This window comes from Rutidosis leptorrhynchoides, chromosome 4, assembly GCF_046630445.1.
Source record: "Rutidosis leptorrhynchoides isolate AG116_Rl617_1_P2 chromosome 4, CSIRO_AGI_Rlap_v1, whole genome shotgun sequence".
Classification (NCBI taxonomy): Eukaryota; Viridiplantae; Streptophyta; class Magnoliopsida; order Asterales; family Asteraceae; genus Rutidosis; species Rutidosis leptorrhynchoides.
The window spans coordinates 569,686,095-569,702,675 of record NC_092336.1 but is presented as its reverse complement, the minus strand read 5'-3'; the positions used below and the strand labels follow the sequence as shown (position 1 = coordinate 569,702,675).

General features: G+C 30.2%; 1 protein-coding gene across 1 annotated transcript; it reads right to left on the bottom strand.

Annotated features, from left to right (window-relative positions):
• Positions 1–12,033: 12,033 nt before the first annotated feature.
• Positions 12,034–16,526, bottom strand: LOC139845393 (polyadenylate-binding protein RBP47-like). The gene is made up of 6 exons (XM_071835654.1): positions 16,033–16,526; positions 14,664–15,156; positions 13,886–13,965; positions 13,662–13,792; positions 13,346–13,442; positions 12,034–12,364 (listed from the first exon to the last, which is right to left on the bottom strand). The coding sequence occupies exons 1-6, from the start codon at positions 16,387–16,389 to the stop codon at positions 12,191–12,193; spliced, it is 1,332 nt and encodes a 443-aa protein (XP_071691755.1). The 5' UTR covers positions 16,390–16,526; the 3' UTR covers positions 12,034–12,190.
• Positions 16,527–16,581: the final 55 nt, after the last annotated feature.

The following is a 16,581-nucleotide window of genomic DNA, read 5'->3' as shown; positions in this document are numbered from 1 at the left end:
GCATGTTTATTCTCAGGTTCTCTAGAAGTCTTCCGCTGTTTGCTTATATGTTAGACAAGCTATGTGCATGGAGTCTTACATGGCATATTTTTCAAGGAAATGTTGCATTCACCAAATCATCACCATGTATCTTATTTTGACTGCATTGTCAACGGAAGTACTATTGTAAACTATTATTTACGGTGATTGTCTATATGTAGAAATCATCACATATCAAAAACCTTTGATTTAAATATTCATTTATGGTGAGCCTTTTCAAAAGAATGCAATGTTCACAAAACGTATCATATAGAGGTCAAATACCTCGCAATAAAATTGATGAATGACGTGTTCGTCCATATGGATTTGAAGCGATCGTCACAAATATAATCACGTTGATCAAGTGTCATTATATTATACTAACTCATGCATCAGTTTCCAACACTACTTCAAAACATTCATACTTTAAATTCGAAAGTTTACAGAATATAGAAACTAAAACAGTTTCCTTTTATGATATAACACAGATAGTGCGGAGAGATAATTAATATCGGATGAGAATATTTATGAAGATATCTTCAGAAATATCGAGGATATTTATAATGAAAGATACGATGATATCTTACAATTTTAGAATCAAAGTGTGATGAAGATATTCATTCACAATGATTTAGAGCGATTAAGGAGTGAGGTATTCGCTAAGTATTTCATCAGAAAGAGAATCATCAGGATTCTTTAAACACAGGGTTTGGTCCTTGTATTTGTCCTTGGTCTCCTTCATGGTTTGCTCAATTCTTTATTATCAAACTTTTGACTGTTAAGGCAGTCTCCAGTTTTCACTGCTTCATCAGCTTTCTCGAAATTCAAAGAACTGATTCGTAGACTAGAGTGCTTTTCAGAATTTCAGAATGGAAGATCATAATTCTAAGAGATAAATGTTATATGTATACATATAACTGTTGATGTAGACATGCTGCGAGAGTTCAAAATACTGATTGCTAATTCCCGGTAATTGGTATGACAATTATCGTTGCAAGATGCGGATGAGTATATGATAGGTTTTAATGAACAGCTATAATGATTCTTCAGAGAGACTTAAGTCAATGAGTAATGAAGTTGCTGGTAAGTTTTACTGGTAATGTGTTGGAATATAAACGGTTTACCCGGTAACAATAAAAGAGCACGCATATATATTAAGGTTATAATAAGGTTGTTTCGAACGAAAAGTCGGAGTTGACTTGCTGGAGCTGTGACAAAATTGGCTAATTTGAAAAGAAATTTCATTGTTATTTTCGGGAATAGCAATGCAAAAGGAGCTAGCACAGATACGTGTTAAACGTTTACTTAGTTTCCGAGAGTTTTTCAGGTGCATAACTATATGCATCCATCTTTTCTTTCGTAGGTAAAGTGCGGTTGGTTCATCCTTTCGATTGAGGTGTTTTCAAGAATCATGAAAGGTTTGAACACAGATTGTAATTGTCAAGATACAAATGAGGTTTAAGGTGAAATCAAGTGGCAAACTTGAAAAATTGTTTAGTTTCATATATTATAATCAATATTTTAATTCATTTTAATTGTCCAATATTGACAGTCCACAGTTAGCAGTCCACAATTTGTAGTTCAACAATTCATATATAGTTTATTATATAATATTTGAATTAATTAATACGTATCGTGACCCGTGTACATGTCTCAGACTCGATCACAACTCAAAGTGTATATATTATTGTAGAATCAACCTCAACACTGTATAGCTAACTCCAGCATTACTGCATATAGAGTGTCTATGGTTATTTCAAATAATATATATAGATGCGTCGATATGATATGTCAAAACCTTGTATACGTGTCCCGATATTTAAGGTGCGTAAAATAAATAACAGAAATTAAATGACGATAAATAAAGTGCGCAAAGTAAATAACAGAAATTAAATGACGATAAATAAAATTTCGATAATTAAATTGCGATAAATAAACTGCGATAAATAAAATGTAATCAGTTTGCTAGGAACAGTTAGCTGAAAACAGTTAGCGTGGATTCTTAACAATTTTTTTTCATAGTTAATTTGTTTGTTTCTATCAAATTTTTATTTCGTCAAATGTGTTCTTCATTATGCCACTTGTTGGATTCTGATAGGTCAAAATCCAAATATGAAATTGAATGAGAATGGTTATTCTGCGGTGAATGGATACGTATATCTGTGGATGTATGTAGGATAGTAAATGACTGTTGAATCAGATTGAAAGAATGTACAGTGTAACTTATTAATGTGAAATCTAAATATTCCTCGGGTATTACCTACCCGTTAAAATATTTTTTCCATTAACAGTTTGTACAAAAGAATTTTTAATTACAATCTTTATGAAAACATATATACATATATATTTTCTTCAGATGTAATCATGGATTTAATGAGTTAATATGATATTAATCTCATTTGATTTTCGGTTGGAACTAGAATGAATAATCTCTAAACTTTAGAGATTACATAATCGCCGTGAAGAACGAAGATAATAGATGTACAATGATACGTAGAACGATGATTATACTCGAGGTATAGAATGAGTTGTTGAGGCATGGATTGTTGATGGTACTGGTGCTATTACTGATGGTACTGTTGGTGCCGGTGATGTTGTTGAAGCTGGTATGTTTTGCACTATATTTTCCAAGGCTACAACTCGGGTGTGAAGCTTGTTGACTTCTTCTATTATACCGGGATGATTGTCGGTTCGGACGAGCAGATGAATGAGGTTTAGAATCTGAGATAGTATATGATCGTGACGAGATACTCTGGAAATAAGAGAAAATGGTATTATGGACAGGTTCGCCGGTAAGTGCTTCAGGTTCATCGTCAAGAGGTGAATTCGATTGATGGAAGGGATCGTCTTCTTCGCGTCTCCATTGATTAAGTCTACTACGAACCCATCAGATGAATTGAGGATGGCTGATTGGTTGATTCATTCTGGTGACGCTGCTTTCGGAGCTTAGGTGAACATCCGTGTCGGAATAGCTATCGGAATTTGAGGGACTCGAACTAGTTGAGGGATTCATCTCGTACGATCAGATGAAGGATTTTCGATAAGAATTAGATTATAAGATGTATATTAGTACCCTGCAATACATAATTTACATATGCATATATAATACTAAAATTCCATAAGTTACGAAGGAATCTGTCAGGCAAAGGTAACAATAACAAATACGCTAAGATAAGAATTAGCAGATACGCTAAGATATGAATTTTGTCTATACACTATTCATGCAATCATTGCAATATGATGTGTCTAGACTAAGAATGATAAGCAAGTGATTCCTTAATATTGATAAGCAGGTAATTTTCAACACGAAATGATAAGCAAAACTTTTGACATGCAGACACGGTCGAAGTCTAGACTCATTAATGCATCTAAACAACTACCAGTTAGACACACTAATACAAGACCTGGTTCGCTAAGACCACTGCTCTGATACCACATGAAGCGACCCGTCCTAATCCATAAGGACGAATACGATAACATATGATTCCATTGCGAGGTATTTGACCTCTATATGATACATTTTACAAACATTGCATTCGTTTTTAAAAGACAAACTTTCATTACATCGAAATTTGACGTCATGCATACCATTTCATATTATATCCAACTATAATTGACTTAATAATAATCTTGATGAACTCAACGACTCGAATGCATCGTCTTTTGAAATATGTCATGAATGACTCCAAGTAATAACTCTAAAATGAGCAAATGCACAGCGGAAGATTTCTTTCGTACCTAAGAATAAACATGCTTTCAAGTGTCAACCAAAAGGTTGGTGAGCTCATTAGTTTATCATAAATAATCATTTCATAATTTTAATAGACCACAAGATTTCATATTTCCATTTCTCATAAACATACGTCCCATGCATAGAGACAAAAATCATTCATATGGATTGAACACCTGATAATCGACATTAACAAGATGCATATAAGAATATCCCCTATCATTCCAGGACATCCATCGGACATGATAAAACAACATCGAAGTACTACAGCATCCGCTACAACGGATGGGGTTTGTTGGGCCCAATAGATCAATCTTTAGGATTCGCGTCAATTAGTAGACTGGTTTACTAATTCTTAGGTTACCAAGTAAAAAGGGGCATATTCGGCTTCGATCATTCAACCATATAATGTAGTTTCGATTACTTGTGTCTATTTTGTAAAACATTTATAAAAGTAGCGCATGTATTCTCAGTCTCAAAAATATATATTGCAAAAGCATTTAAAAAGGGAGCAAATGAAACTCACGATACTGTATTTTGTAGTAAAAATACATATGTCGACATTGAACAAGTGCAGGTTGGCCTCGGATTCATTAACCTATATCATTGGTATATTTATTAATATACATAATTGTAATCGAATAAATATATATATAAATTTATTAGTTATATCATTTTATATTAATATATATATATATATATATATATATATATATATATATATATATATATATATATATATTCATTTTGTATAGAAAAATATAAATTTCATTATGTTATACGTATTGAATATATTTTTATATAATTTGTTTGTTAAAAATAATGTAATATTTATAATAATGTTAGTAATGGTAAAAATGATAATAATGATAATACTTATTATTACTAATAAAAATAATAATGTTAATAATTATTTTAATGGTTATGATAATGATAATGAATATAATAATTATAACTGTAAAATATGAATTTTATTGTTAATGATATTTATGATAATAATTTTAGTAATTATATATTAATAATACTCATGATAATATAAATGATGATACTTATAATTATATTAGTGGTAATAGTAATAATAATTTTAATATTAATTTTAATGATGATAATAATAACTTATAGTATGATAGTTATAGTAATACTTAACTTAACCATAAAAACAATAATAATTGTATCAATCTTATTACTAATGTTAATCTTAATAATAATACTCATGTTAATACTAATAATAATAATTCAAAAATGATACTGATACTATTATTAATGATACTAGTTTGTATTAGTTTCATACTAACAATAATAATAATAATCCTACTCATAATAATGTTTATATCAATATTAATACTAATAATAACACCAATAATAATACCTAGTGATATTTCTTAAAAGCAAAAATGATAATATTATTAACCGTAATATTTAAGTTAACATAATAATAATAACAATAATTAATGATAACAATAATAATAATAATGATAATAATAATAATAATAATGGAAGTTAAATTAAAAGTGTATACCCTTGTGAATGTTTTTCTAAAAAGAAATGCCACGGACGAGGCTCGAACTCGCGACCTCCCGCTCACCCAACGACACCCACGACCACCCCTCTGTCTCTTCTTTTTCTGATTTAACCCAAGATTATTTTCACTTAACCAGTATATTAAACTGATTCCCTCATGTTCTTCAATTAGGTCGACTAAGTCCAAACACCCAAATAATTTAGTGACTTCACGAATTGGTTTAAAGATTCAATAACCATGACAGAAGCGATTAATTGTGGTTAATTGGATCAACAAAAAAAATATAAAAAAATGGTGCTGCTTCTGCTGTTCGACTGTGAAAGGAAAAAAATAAATTGATTTTGAAATCTAAATGTTTTTAGCCTACACTTTCTTCATGAAATAGTTTTTACTTCATACATAGAAACTTTAAAAATTGTCAATTTAACTTATAACCTCAAAACCAATCCGAATTTTATGAAGAACAGGTAGTTTGACCTTTTTGAGTTAAACGTTTGACTCGAAAATTAGAACTCTATTTGAGGAATTGGAATATGAGTTTTTACAGAGAGCTTCACTAGAGGATTTCTAACAAAGTTGCAAAATTACTTTTTGAAATTTGGTTCGAAATTGAAATATGATTAAAAAGTTTCAAGAACAGAGGTTACGTTCTTATTTTCTTGGGTTTTTGATTTTCGTTTTTGAATTACAGTGTGGTAACTTATATAATGTGAAAGAGTATATGATTTAACAGTTACCTTGAATTCTAATTGATTTGGAGAAGTCGACATATAACAAATTATGGACAGGAGTACGTTGTATTTCAATCAATGAATATCTAAAGCAGATAAATACATTTAATAGAATAGTTTGATAGTGAAACAATTGAAATCATTTGTACGATACCAGACAGAAACAAAAAAAATTTGATAACATCGATGGAGATGGGCAACAGAAATAGATTCGCATCTGTTTTCTTCTTTGTTTTTTTTATATTAATTATTAATAAATATGATTATTTTAGTAATAATAATACTTTTAATCTTATTTATAATACTAAAATATTAATACCAATAATAATATCAATTGTATTAATAATCATTAATAATAAGTTTAATAATGATAATAATAATAATAATATTATTGTTAAAGATAATAATAGTAATTTTAAAGAATAATAATAATAATATGATAATATCAATAGTAATAATAATAATGATAACTAAAAAATGTCAAAAAAAATTATAATTTACCACTATGTGTAGTTAATAGAAGCAATACTAATATTAGTAATAATTATAACAATTTAAATGTATTAAATTTCATATCTATATAATAATATTAATAATACTATTAATAATGATATTAATATAAGTTTTTATTTTAATGAAAGTACTATTAATATTAATATGGTAATTATATTTTATCTTTTAGTAAATTTAATATGTTGATATTACACTTTATTAAATATGTAATTTTTAATAACATCTAATAACACATATGGATTATTTAATATTTATATATTGTATATATATTGTAATATACATATAATATTAATTAGGTATAGAAACCATATATATTTTCATTTTAATTACAACTTAATTAATCTAATTATTACTTTACATTTTTTATTCTAATTAGTTAAAATGTATTTTTATTTATTTAAAAATGTTCATATACTTTTATTTATATTTATATATGTATTTACATTTTTATTTATATAAAGTTGTTCGTGAATCGTCGCGATTAGTCAAAGGTCAAATGTATACATAACACAGTTCAAAGTTTTTGAGATTCAGTTTAACAGACTTTGCTTATCGTGTCGAAACCATATTAAGATCAAGTTTAAATTTGGTCGGAAATCTCCGGGTTGTCACAATTAACACGCCGTCAGATGAAAATTTGACGGGGTGTTATATTAAGGCACGGTATTAACATGTTTTCAAGCCCATTTTAACACCATTTCAAGGGGTTAATTACCAAGGGTTGTGTCATATCAATATGACCCATTTTGAAAGGTTACAACACTTCATTGCATATTTTGACCCATTATAAATATATAGAGTCATTTCCATATGAATGGTTAGAGATTTTGCTACAGAATTTAATTATTCTAAGCACACTTTCAACATTCAAACTTCCATATTTTACAATCTACAATTGTAAGGAACAAATATTCTTTTGGTCAAGAAAGATTGTTCATACTAGTCTTATCCTAATAGTGCTTTCGTGTAACCCGTGGCCAAGTGGGTCAAAATACTCTATAAAGAAAGTGACTACACGAATCTAGTATCAATCAGGTGATAGATTCTTAACCCACTATAGCCCATAATATCCTATAAGACGATTATAAAAATGTACGGAGTATTTCATTATTATTTAAAATTTTATAGGCAAATGACCAAAAAAGTTAACCTATAATACCAAATTTGACATTAAAGGCAATATGGTTTATGCTGGTATTCGAAAAGGATTATAAGTTTCTATTTTTGCCCGAAAAGAATTATTGTTAAAAAAAATTGTACAATTGAGGTAATATCATCAAATACATTGACAACCGTTAGTTGAATTTCGTTAAGTGCTTACATTGTTTCAAAACATGTGTATCGGCAGGGACATGTTAGCTCTGTGTTGACTTTGTCAATCCATTCAGCGGTCCCCGGTAGCCCACTGGAGCCTGGCGAAACACCATCACCCATTTCCCCACAGCATGCCAGGCCCGATATTCGAACCTGCATTGTCATTGTTTCAATCTTCGCATGCGTGGGACCAAGGGATTATTTGGGCCTGGTAAGAATGGTTTTTGATCCAATTATTTGGAAAATCCTCACCTAGTGGGAATCGAACCCTCACCTCCCCTAAGGGAGAGTGAGTCATTCGCCACTAGGCTATTGGCTCATTCGTGTTAAGTGCTTACATGTGCTTGACATGTGAGTGAAAAAATTACACGGTTGATTCATGAACCTTATAAAAAAATTAAAAAATTAAAAAAGTTAAAAAAAATTCAAATTATTTATCATTTTAATTTTTTATATTTTAATTTTTTAATTTATTTTTCTAAAATTTCTTAAAAAATTTTCAAAATATTTAGAAATATTTAGAAATTTTTAAAAATTATAAAATTAAAAAATAAATATTAAAATTAAAAAATTATAATAAAAGTATAAAAAAATCTTTAAACTTTATATTTTTTTAAATATTTATTATTTTTAGATATTTAGTATTTAGTATTTTTATATTATTTTAATTTTTTTATAAGCTTCAGGGACCAACTGTGTAATTTTTTCTCTCACATGTCAAGCACATGTGAGCACTTAACGAAATTCAACTAACGGTCGTCAATGAATTTGACGATATTACTTCAATTGCACAGTTTTCTTAACAATAATTCTTTTCGGGCAAAAATTAAAACACATAATCTTTTTCGGGCATCAGCAAAAATCACATTACCTTTATTGTCAAATTTAGTATTATAAGTTATCTTTTCGGGCCATTTGTCCTATTTTATAAATGAGTTTTGCTAATGTCTATTCTTATGACACATATTAAACTCCATTTGTTGAAATCGAAATTTCCTAAAATATCCTTATTTGCATATAATATTCACTAGTGCAATCTGATTATTACCTTTTATATTCATGTATTATTATTTAGATGTTTTGATACAAAAGGAATTTTACTTCACTAAATGCAGAATAATGTGTTTCATATAGACATACGTTGATAAAATCCTTTAGGAAATGACATGTATGGATAGAGACTCATCATTTTTAGCAGTTGTTTACCAAAATTTGTAATCTCTCTATCACATGATAATTGTTTCTCAACATTCTTTTTAATTTATGATTTGGTTTTGTCTTTACGTTTAAAGTAAGTTTTTATTTAGAAGTTATATAATTAATATTAATATAACAAATATAGATAGAATCTATAATTTAATGATCTTTAGCTGTTATTTTTATGTAATTGAACATATTTATAATTTGTAATATATATAAAAAATAAGATAAGATGGATAATTAAAATGAAGCGGAAGTACTCTTAGAAGAAAATAAGATCCTTGTGAGAGTAGATGTTTTTTGATGGTCATTGCTCGGAGTGTCTAGTGTGTATATTGAGTATTGATCTCGGGTGTTGGTTAGTAGGCTTCGATGCATGATCGAGTCTTATTGTTTTCAGGTCAATTGGTTTGTGTTGTCAATTTAAAAAAAATAATAATAATAAAATATACCTCAACATGTCGTGATAGTTTTAGTAGGGTTGCTATCTTCGCATCTCTCTTTAAATTGTATCGATTCGTGTTACTTTAGTTTCGTGTTGTTTGTAGTCTTCGTGTATCGATGGGCGATTTATGAGCATGTAAGAATCCCGATCTCTTGTGCCTTTCGGGTTTTTTTATATAGCATCTTGCGTTTCAAAAAAAAAAAAAAATTAAATATAAAATAATAAAAATTTTAAAAAATTTAAAAAATAAAAATAATATTTTAACTTTTTTATTTATTTAAATTCTTTATAAGGTTCAAGAATCAACCGTGTAATTTTTTCCATCACATGCCAATCACATGTAAACACTTAACGAAATTCGACTAATGGTCGTTAATGAATTTGACGATATCATCTCAATTGTACAGTTTTTCTAACAATAATTTTTTTCGTGCAAAAATAGAAACTTGTAATCCTTTTCGGGCACCAAGAAAAATCATACGATATTACCTTTATTATCAAATTTATAAGTTATCTTTTCGGACCATTTGCTCTTAATAATATTCCAATTTTGCCGTTAACAAAAATACGGAGTATAAATTAACAAAGTAACTTACTTTACTAATTTTGATAAAATCCATTAAACTAAAAAGTAATAAAAAGATGAACAGAATATCGGTGCGTTAAACATTGTCCAAAATCGCTATGGTTTTACCACTTAAGATTCATGGCATCAATAGAATACCGCGTGCCAGAGAGGCAGAGATTGCAACAACAGCATTGACATCTCCACCAACAAAAATACTTTATGTAACAAATTATCGATTACTTATCATATGGGCTCTAGTTATTGAGTCAACAGCAAGCGTCGATTTATTGGCGACTTGACTGACTCTTAGAGCCTAAATTAAATTTCAGGCAGGATTTAAAACCCATGGAAATTTGATTTTACCATTTTCATGGCGTCTCGATTTTATTTTTTATTTTATTTTATTTTTTAAATAACTTTTTCCTACTTATTGGCCGGAGGTCCACTCGAAAGCAATCTCTCTATCCGTCGAATAGAGAGAGGGATGATTTTTTCTACTTTTGAGAGTGTTTTCACTCTAGGTGGAGAAATGACTTGACTTTATTCTCGGATAGGGGAAGGATTGTTTACATCTCACCTCCCCATACACCACTTATGTGGTATTGGGTTTTGTTGTTGTTGTTGTTGTTGTTGTTGTTGTTGTTGTTGTTGTTATCATGTTTGGTAACGTTTTGAATTACTATGTGAATAGAATATCATATGTACTTATACCTTGCAAACATGTAAACGGGTTTAGGTTAAAACAACTCATGAGTCGAAACAGGTCAATTTTTAAATAGGTCTAATAGGTTGAATCGAGACTCAAGTCGTGTTAGGTCTAGTTGGGTGGAGGCCCATTTATCATCTTAACTTTTTGTGTCGGGTTCGGTCGAGACCCATTATCAATTTTCAGTGGCGTGTTTCAGAATTCAGTTTAGCGTTTCGCAATTCAGTTTCAATACTTTTCATTTTCACATTTAAGTTTCGCTTTTCAGTTTCGCATTTCCGTTTTCATATACGTGTTTAACTTTCTAGATTCTCGTTTGGGTTTTCAAATTCACGTTTCGGTTTTCGAATACGTGTTTCGCATTTTAGATTTTAAATTCAAGCTTCGCGAAATTGAAAACTGAAATGCAAAACTGATAACAATAACGTAAAACGTGAAACAGAGAACTTAAACACAAAATTGAACGTGAATCTGAAAACTTAAACGTTGAATAGAATCTGAAAATAGTAACAAAAAATTGAAAACTAAAACACAAAATTGAAAACTGAAACGCAAAATGTGAAACTGAAGCTTAAAATTCTTTCGTGTTTTAGTTTCCCGTTTCGTGTCGCATTCATATTAACGTTTTTTGTTTTCGTTATGTAAATGTATAACGTGAAATGTAAAACAAAATGTAAACGTAAAATGTACAACCTAAATGCAGAACCTGAATTTATAACGTTATATATAAACGTAAATGTAATTATAAAACGTAAACATAAAACGTAAAATATAAAATGTAAATGTAAAATGTACCACGTAAAGATGTAAACGCATAACACTCGGCCTTTAAAAAAAAAGTCAAGCAAACCACTCAAATTCAGAGACAACGAAAATGTAGTCATCATACAGAAAGAAAAAAAAAATAGAGACTAAACTTTAGGAGGACTCTCCCCAAAGTCCAAACTGATATAACAATCATGATTAAAATATCTCATATCATTCGTCATTGATTATAAATTGTATATGAATGATAAAAAGCAATAAACTTTTAAGAGCTTCCACGCTTTACCACAATATGGCGATATAATAATCTCTACAATTACCTATGGAAGATTGAGTTATTTACTCTCAACGAAAAAGTTAGAGGGCCAATACCTTGTGACTTGGAAACCAAAACATGCAACTGCAAAAATGCAACAAACACAAAACGACATTCGAACAAAAATCTAATGGACCTAAACAGTCTCAAGTAATGACAGAAGGAAAAAAAAAAAAAAAAAAAAAAGAGAAAAACATGGATGCGATTCAAACAAAATTCCAGTTACATCATAGATATTTATATATCCCATATTAAGGAACATAATAATAATAATAATAATAATAGGTGTCTATAAAGTCTCATCATATGGTGTTCAGGTTTAAATCAAATAGCTGTTGTCATCGTGATTCAACAAGATATGATTAGCTAACAGGGTGCTGCTGATGGTTGTCGTATCCATTTGACCCATAGGCTGATGCGTCTGCAGCACCATACATGCCGCCATCCTGATTCTGTTGCCCGCCATATCCATATCCGCCGCCACCATATCCTTGCTTCGCGTAGTAGTTTCCGTTGCCTCCGTTACCACCCATCCTCTGTTAAAAGCAAATACAAAGCCATATGAATAAGAGAAAATCAAGCAAAAATGATGACAGTGATATTGGGTCCCATTTTCTAATAGCAAAATGGTACATACTTAAAAAATGATTTTCATTAACAATAAAAATAGTTTAAAAATGATCAACGGGCTACATGGAGCTCGGAAACTTGATCAGGGTACAACTTGGCATTTTGGGTGTGATGTTATCAACAAATATAGCTAAAATGCCAAGTTCTTTTCAATTTACCGAAAACACAGTATTAACATCATTGAAACAAAATGTGAACGCAATATGCACACATTATAATCACTTTTTAAAAAATTGGATATTGTGATTAAGAATACCTAGGGGCTAGGGGTTAAATAATCAACTCCATACTCTCAACGGCATGATTGAATACTAGTGACAACTAAAGAACACACTCACCTTTCCATTATACCGTGTTTTAAGTATTTTTCATCAAGTTTTACTATTGTTGTTGATATCATGAAATATAGTATTAGGATAGGATACTTGTTAAATACGTGAAATGTTAAATTGTTTAGATTTATTAGTACATGATTCATCAGACTACATAAAATCCAAACACCCCCTTATAGAACTTTGTCCACCAAAACCAAGAGTATCTATGTCATAACGAAAAATTAACAGCGACAAGTTTGACCATTTCATCTCAACCTATGAAACTTACAACACAACTATTGTAAAAACAAACAAAAAAAAAGATCTCAACCTACGAAACTTGCACAACTTTCTGTAGCTAGAGTGTACAACTTAAGAAGATACCATATATGAAAATAAACTCTGATTAAACATTCTACCTCATGTCATGTCATTTAGTCATGTTTTAGCCAAATGAGATGATATAAAGTACTTGAAAATGCATAAAGAAGTGCATTGTTAATATATGTTTGCAGACAAATGAAAAATACAAAATTCTGATTTTCAAAAATAATGAAATCAAAAAATACACACCTGTCGGTTGGCAGGGGTTTTACCCCATGAAATACGAACAGTCTGTTTGCCGATCACTGTACCATGCATGTTCTGAATTGCATCCTCAGCACTGCTTCTGTATAAAGAAAGTCAAAGAATAATAATTATCTGCTTTTAAATTTCATACCTTAAAAAATAAAACAATCGGTACCAATCTTGTGCATCTACAAAAATCCAACTCGAAGTTAATATCTTAGATATCCTCCGGAACAAAATAAAAAAAAAACAATTCGCACATAATAAATACATAATTGTTAATACCCGAATGCTACAATGGTAGCCAAGTATAATGTACCTGCTAGCAAATTGAACAAAACCGCATCCTTTTCCTACAGGAATTTTAACAGACAAAATATCGCCACACTGAGAAAATGTCTGCCTCAAGTCTTCATCGTTGACTTCGGAGTCAAGTCCGCCCACAAAAATCTACGCAGAGTTAAAAAAAAAAAAGTTAGTAAACTAGATACCAGCTCGATCAGCTAGTTATAATTACTAAAAAAAATTAAACATTCAACTCACGGTTGTGTTAGAAGAATCTCCATCAGATTGGGAGTTTTGAGGAACAGCTCCATAACCATTTCCCCCACTTAATAACACAGCTAAAAGTAGAAAACAATTTATATACGTGAGCAAAAGAAGATGTGTGCATATTCAAGGTTGCAAAAATCGATACTTGATGAGTACTCGGTTTCGGCATTTTTGAGGGAATAATCGGGAAGTAATCGGTTTGGACATTTCATACATATATACATATATATAATAAATCTCAAAATTATATTTGTAGATATACAAGAATTCCATAAACATAAACGTTACCATAATTGCCTAGAAACATAAACATAATCCTCAGTTGTTCAAAATTCTTATTAAAATTTAAATTCATATTAAAATGACGACCAATATTAACTTTGACCGGTTTTGACTGACAAAATCCGTATTTGACCAGCAAATCTGATTTTAAACCTTTGACCAATGTTGACCAAATAATTACTCAGATATTAGAAAAAAAGTTCGCCCGGTTCCTAAAAAGTTGTAATCAGGAGTAATTGGCATTGATCAGGGAGTTTTACAACAATGTGTGTATGTATGAAAGAAAACCCTTTAAATATAATTTAACCCAAGTGCATACACTTTGGACGACTTTTGATTCAATACATAAACTCGTTTCATCTTAAACTATTTCATGTAAACCCGTTTGACCCACTGTAACATATCCCAAACCAAAAAACTCATATGTAACTGGGTAAGTATTACCACCTCTAAGCAATACAAAAGAAAGGAGACCAGAAACCCATACCTTGAGACCCATATTGATTCTGTCCATATTGTTGTTGAGTAGACGGTTTCTTAGGGGTTGCAACACCAATACGCATGGCCCTGCTTGAACAATATTGACCGTTCATTTCATTCATGGCTCTTGTTCTCTCATTCTCATCACTAAACCTAACAAACCCGTAACCTTTTGAACAACCGGTATTTGTATCAACAACAACTTTTGCACCTTTGACAGACGAATATCTATCGGCAAATGTTTCATACAAAAGTGTGTCTGTTACATCGGGAGCCAAATCTCCTATAAATATGGATAGATCTGAACCGGTGTCGGCCCGTTTTTCACCTGTATTAAAGCTTGCCCAGTTCAAACGAAAAGCTTGATCAGTATTAGGCATCATAGCCCCATTGAAGTTTTGAAGAACTTTATCAGCAGCTTCATGAGAAACAAACTCGATGAACCCATAACGTTCTGACTGACCAGTCTGCTTGTTTCGTATCAGCTTTATAGATGCTACCTGCAAAAAAAAATCAAAAAAAAATCAATAAACATAGAAATATGACGCTATTTTTGTTTAATATGGTTGTTAACCCCATAAAAAATGCGATTCTTAGAATCTTGAATTGAATAATTAATAACATGATAACATGAAATTAGCAATATACACATTAATAACATGGAAATGCTTTTTAAATAATATCAGACATCCTAATGATAAAGCAATTTGTCCAAATGTAAGAGGTTAACAAGAATATAACAATATAATTAATTAGCAATACACCTTTTTCATTATTATCATACGAGCATAGACATTGAATGTTGGTGCATATATATATGCTACACTTAAAAAGTTATTCACACAATTATACAAACCAGCTCAATATTGGTTTGTCTAAATATATATGTATAATATACATAATATATGTATATAGTACCATACAAGATGAAACACTATGCTTAAAAAGCCATAAAACAAGTAGCACTGTTGGGCCAATTCAAGGAGCAAAATACCCTTTTCATATGAACCAACATTTAAGTATCCTAAAAGTTCATACCATTCCAAAAGAGGCATCAAATTCTATTTTTGAACCAATACAAACTTTCAAAAAAAAAACATAATAAAATTACTATCCATGTAAGATAACTAAAAAAAATACAAAATATGATTCAAAATTTAACTAATTGCTACAATATAATAGTAGCAACTTTAGTTTTAGCATGATGAATATCTCTTTTTAGATCAACAAGACTAAACCCTAAATGTTACTGAAAGTTTAACATTTACACAATAATAGAAACAACCACATCAACAAATAAATAAAGAGTCAAATATTAATAAAAAGTCAAAATCCTAAATAATAATAATAATAATAACATTAATAGTATGAATTACCTCTCCGGTTTGAGAAAAACAAGATTGAAGATAATTTTCATCCATCCAAAGTTGCAAATCACCAACCCAAACAGTCTTATTGTCTTCACTTGTACTCTGAATCTGTTGACTATTATTTAAACTTTTTTGTTGCTGTTGATATTGTTGAGCTTGTTGTTGATAATAAGGCATATAGTGTGGTGGTTGTTGATACATCATAGCTGGATGATGCATCGCCATTGAAGCTGGATATTGTTGCATCGCTAGCCATTGCTGGTGTTGATATTGTTGCATCGCTAGCCATTGTTGTTGTTGTTGCTGCTGAGTTAAATCAGTTGCGGCGTTTGTGTTTGTGTTGCCGTTTGTTGTTGGTTGCATCTTGTGATTTGTTTTGATTTGTTGATAAATCCTGTAGTCTCCTTTAAGGCGACGGTTTATTACGGTGTTGAACGGAGGAGAGCGGCGGAGGTGGTCGGAGGGTTTTTTCGTGAGGAGAAGGATAAAAGGGAAAGAGAGGTGAATGACTGCTTACCAAAGACTTAAAAAGAGAATGTGAAAATTTACATTAAA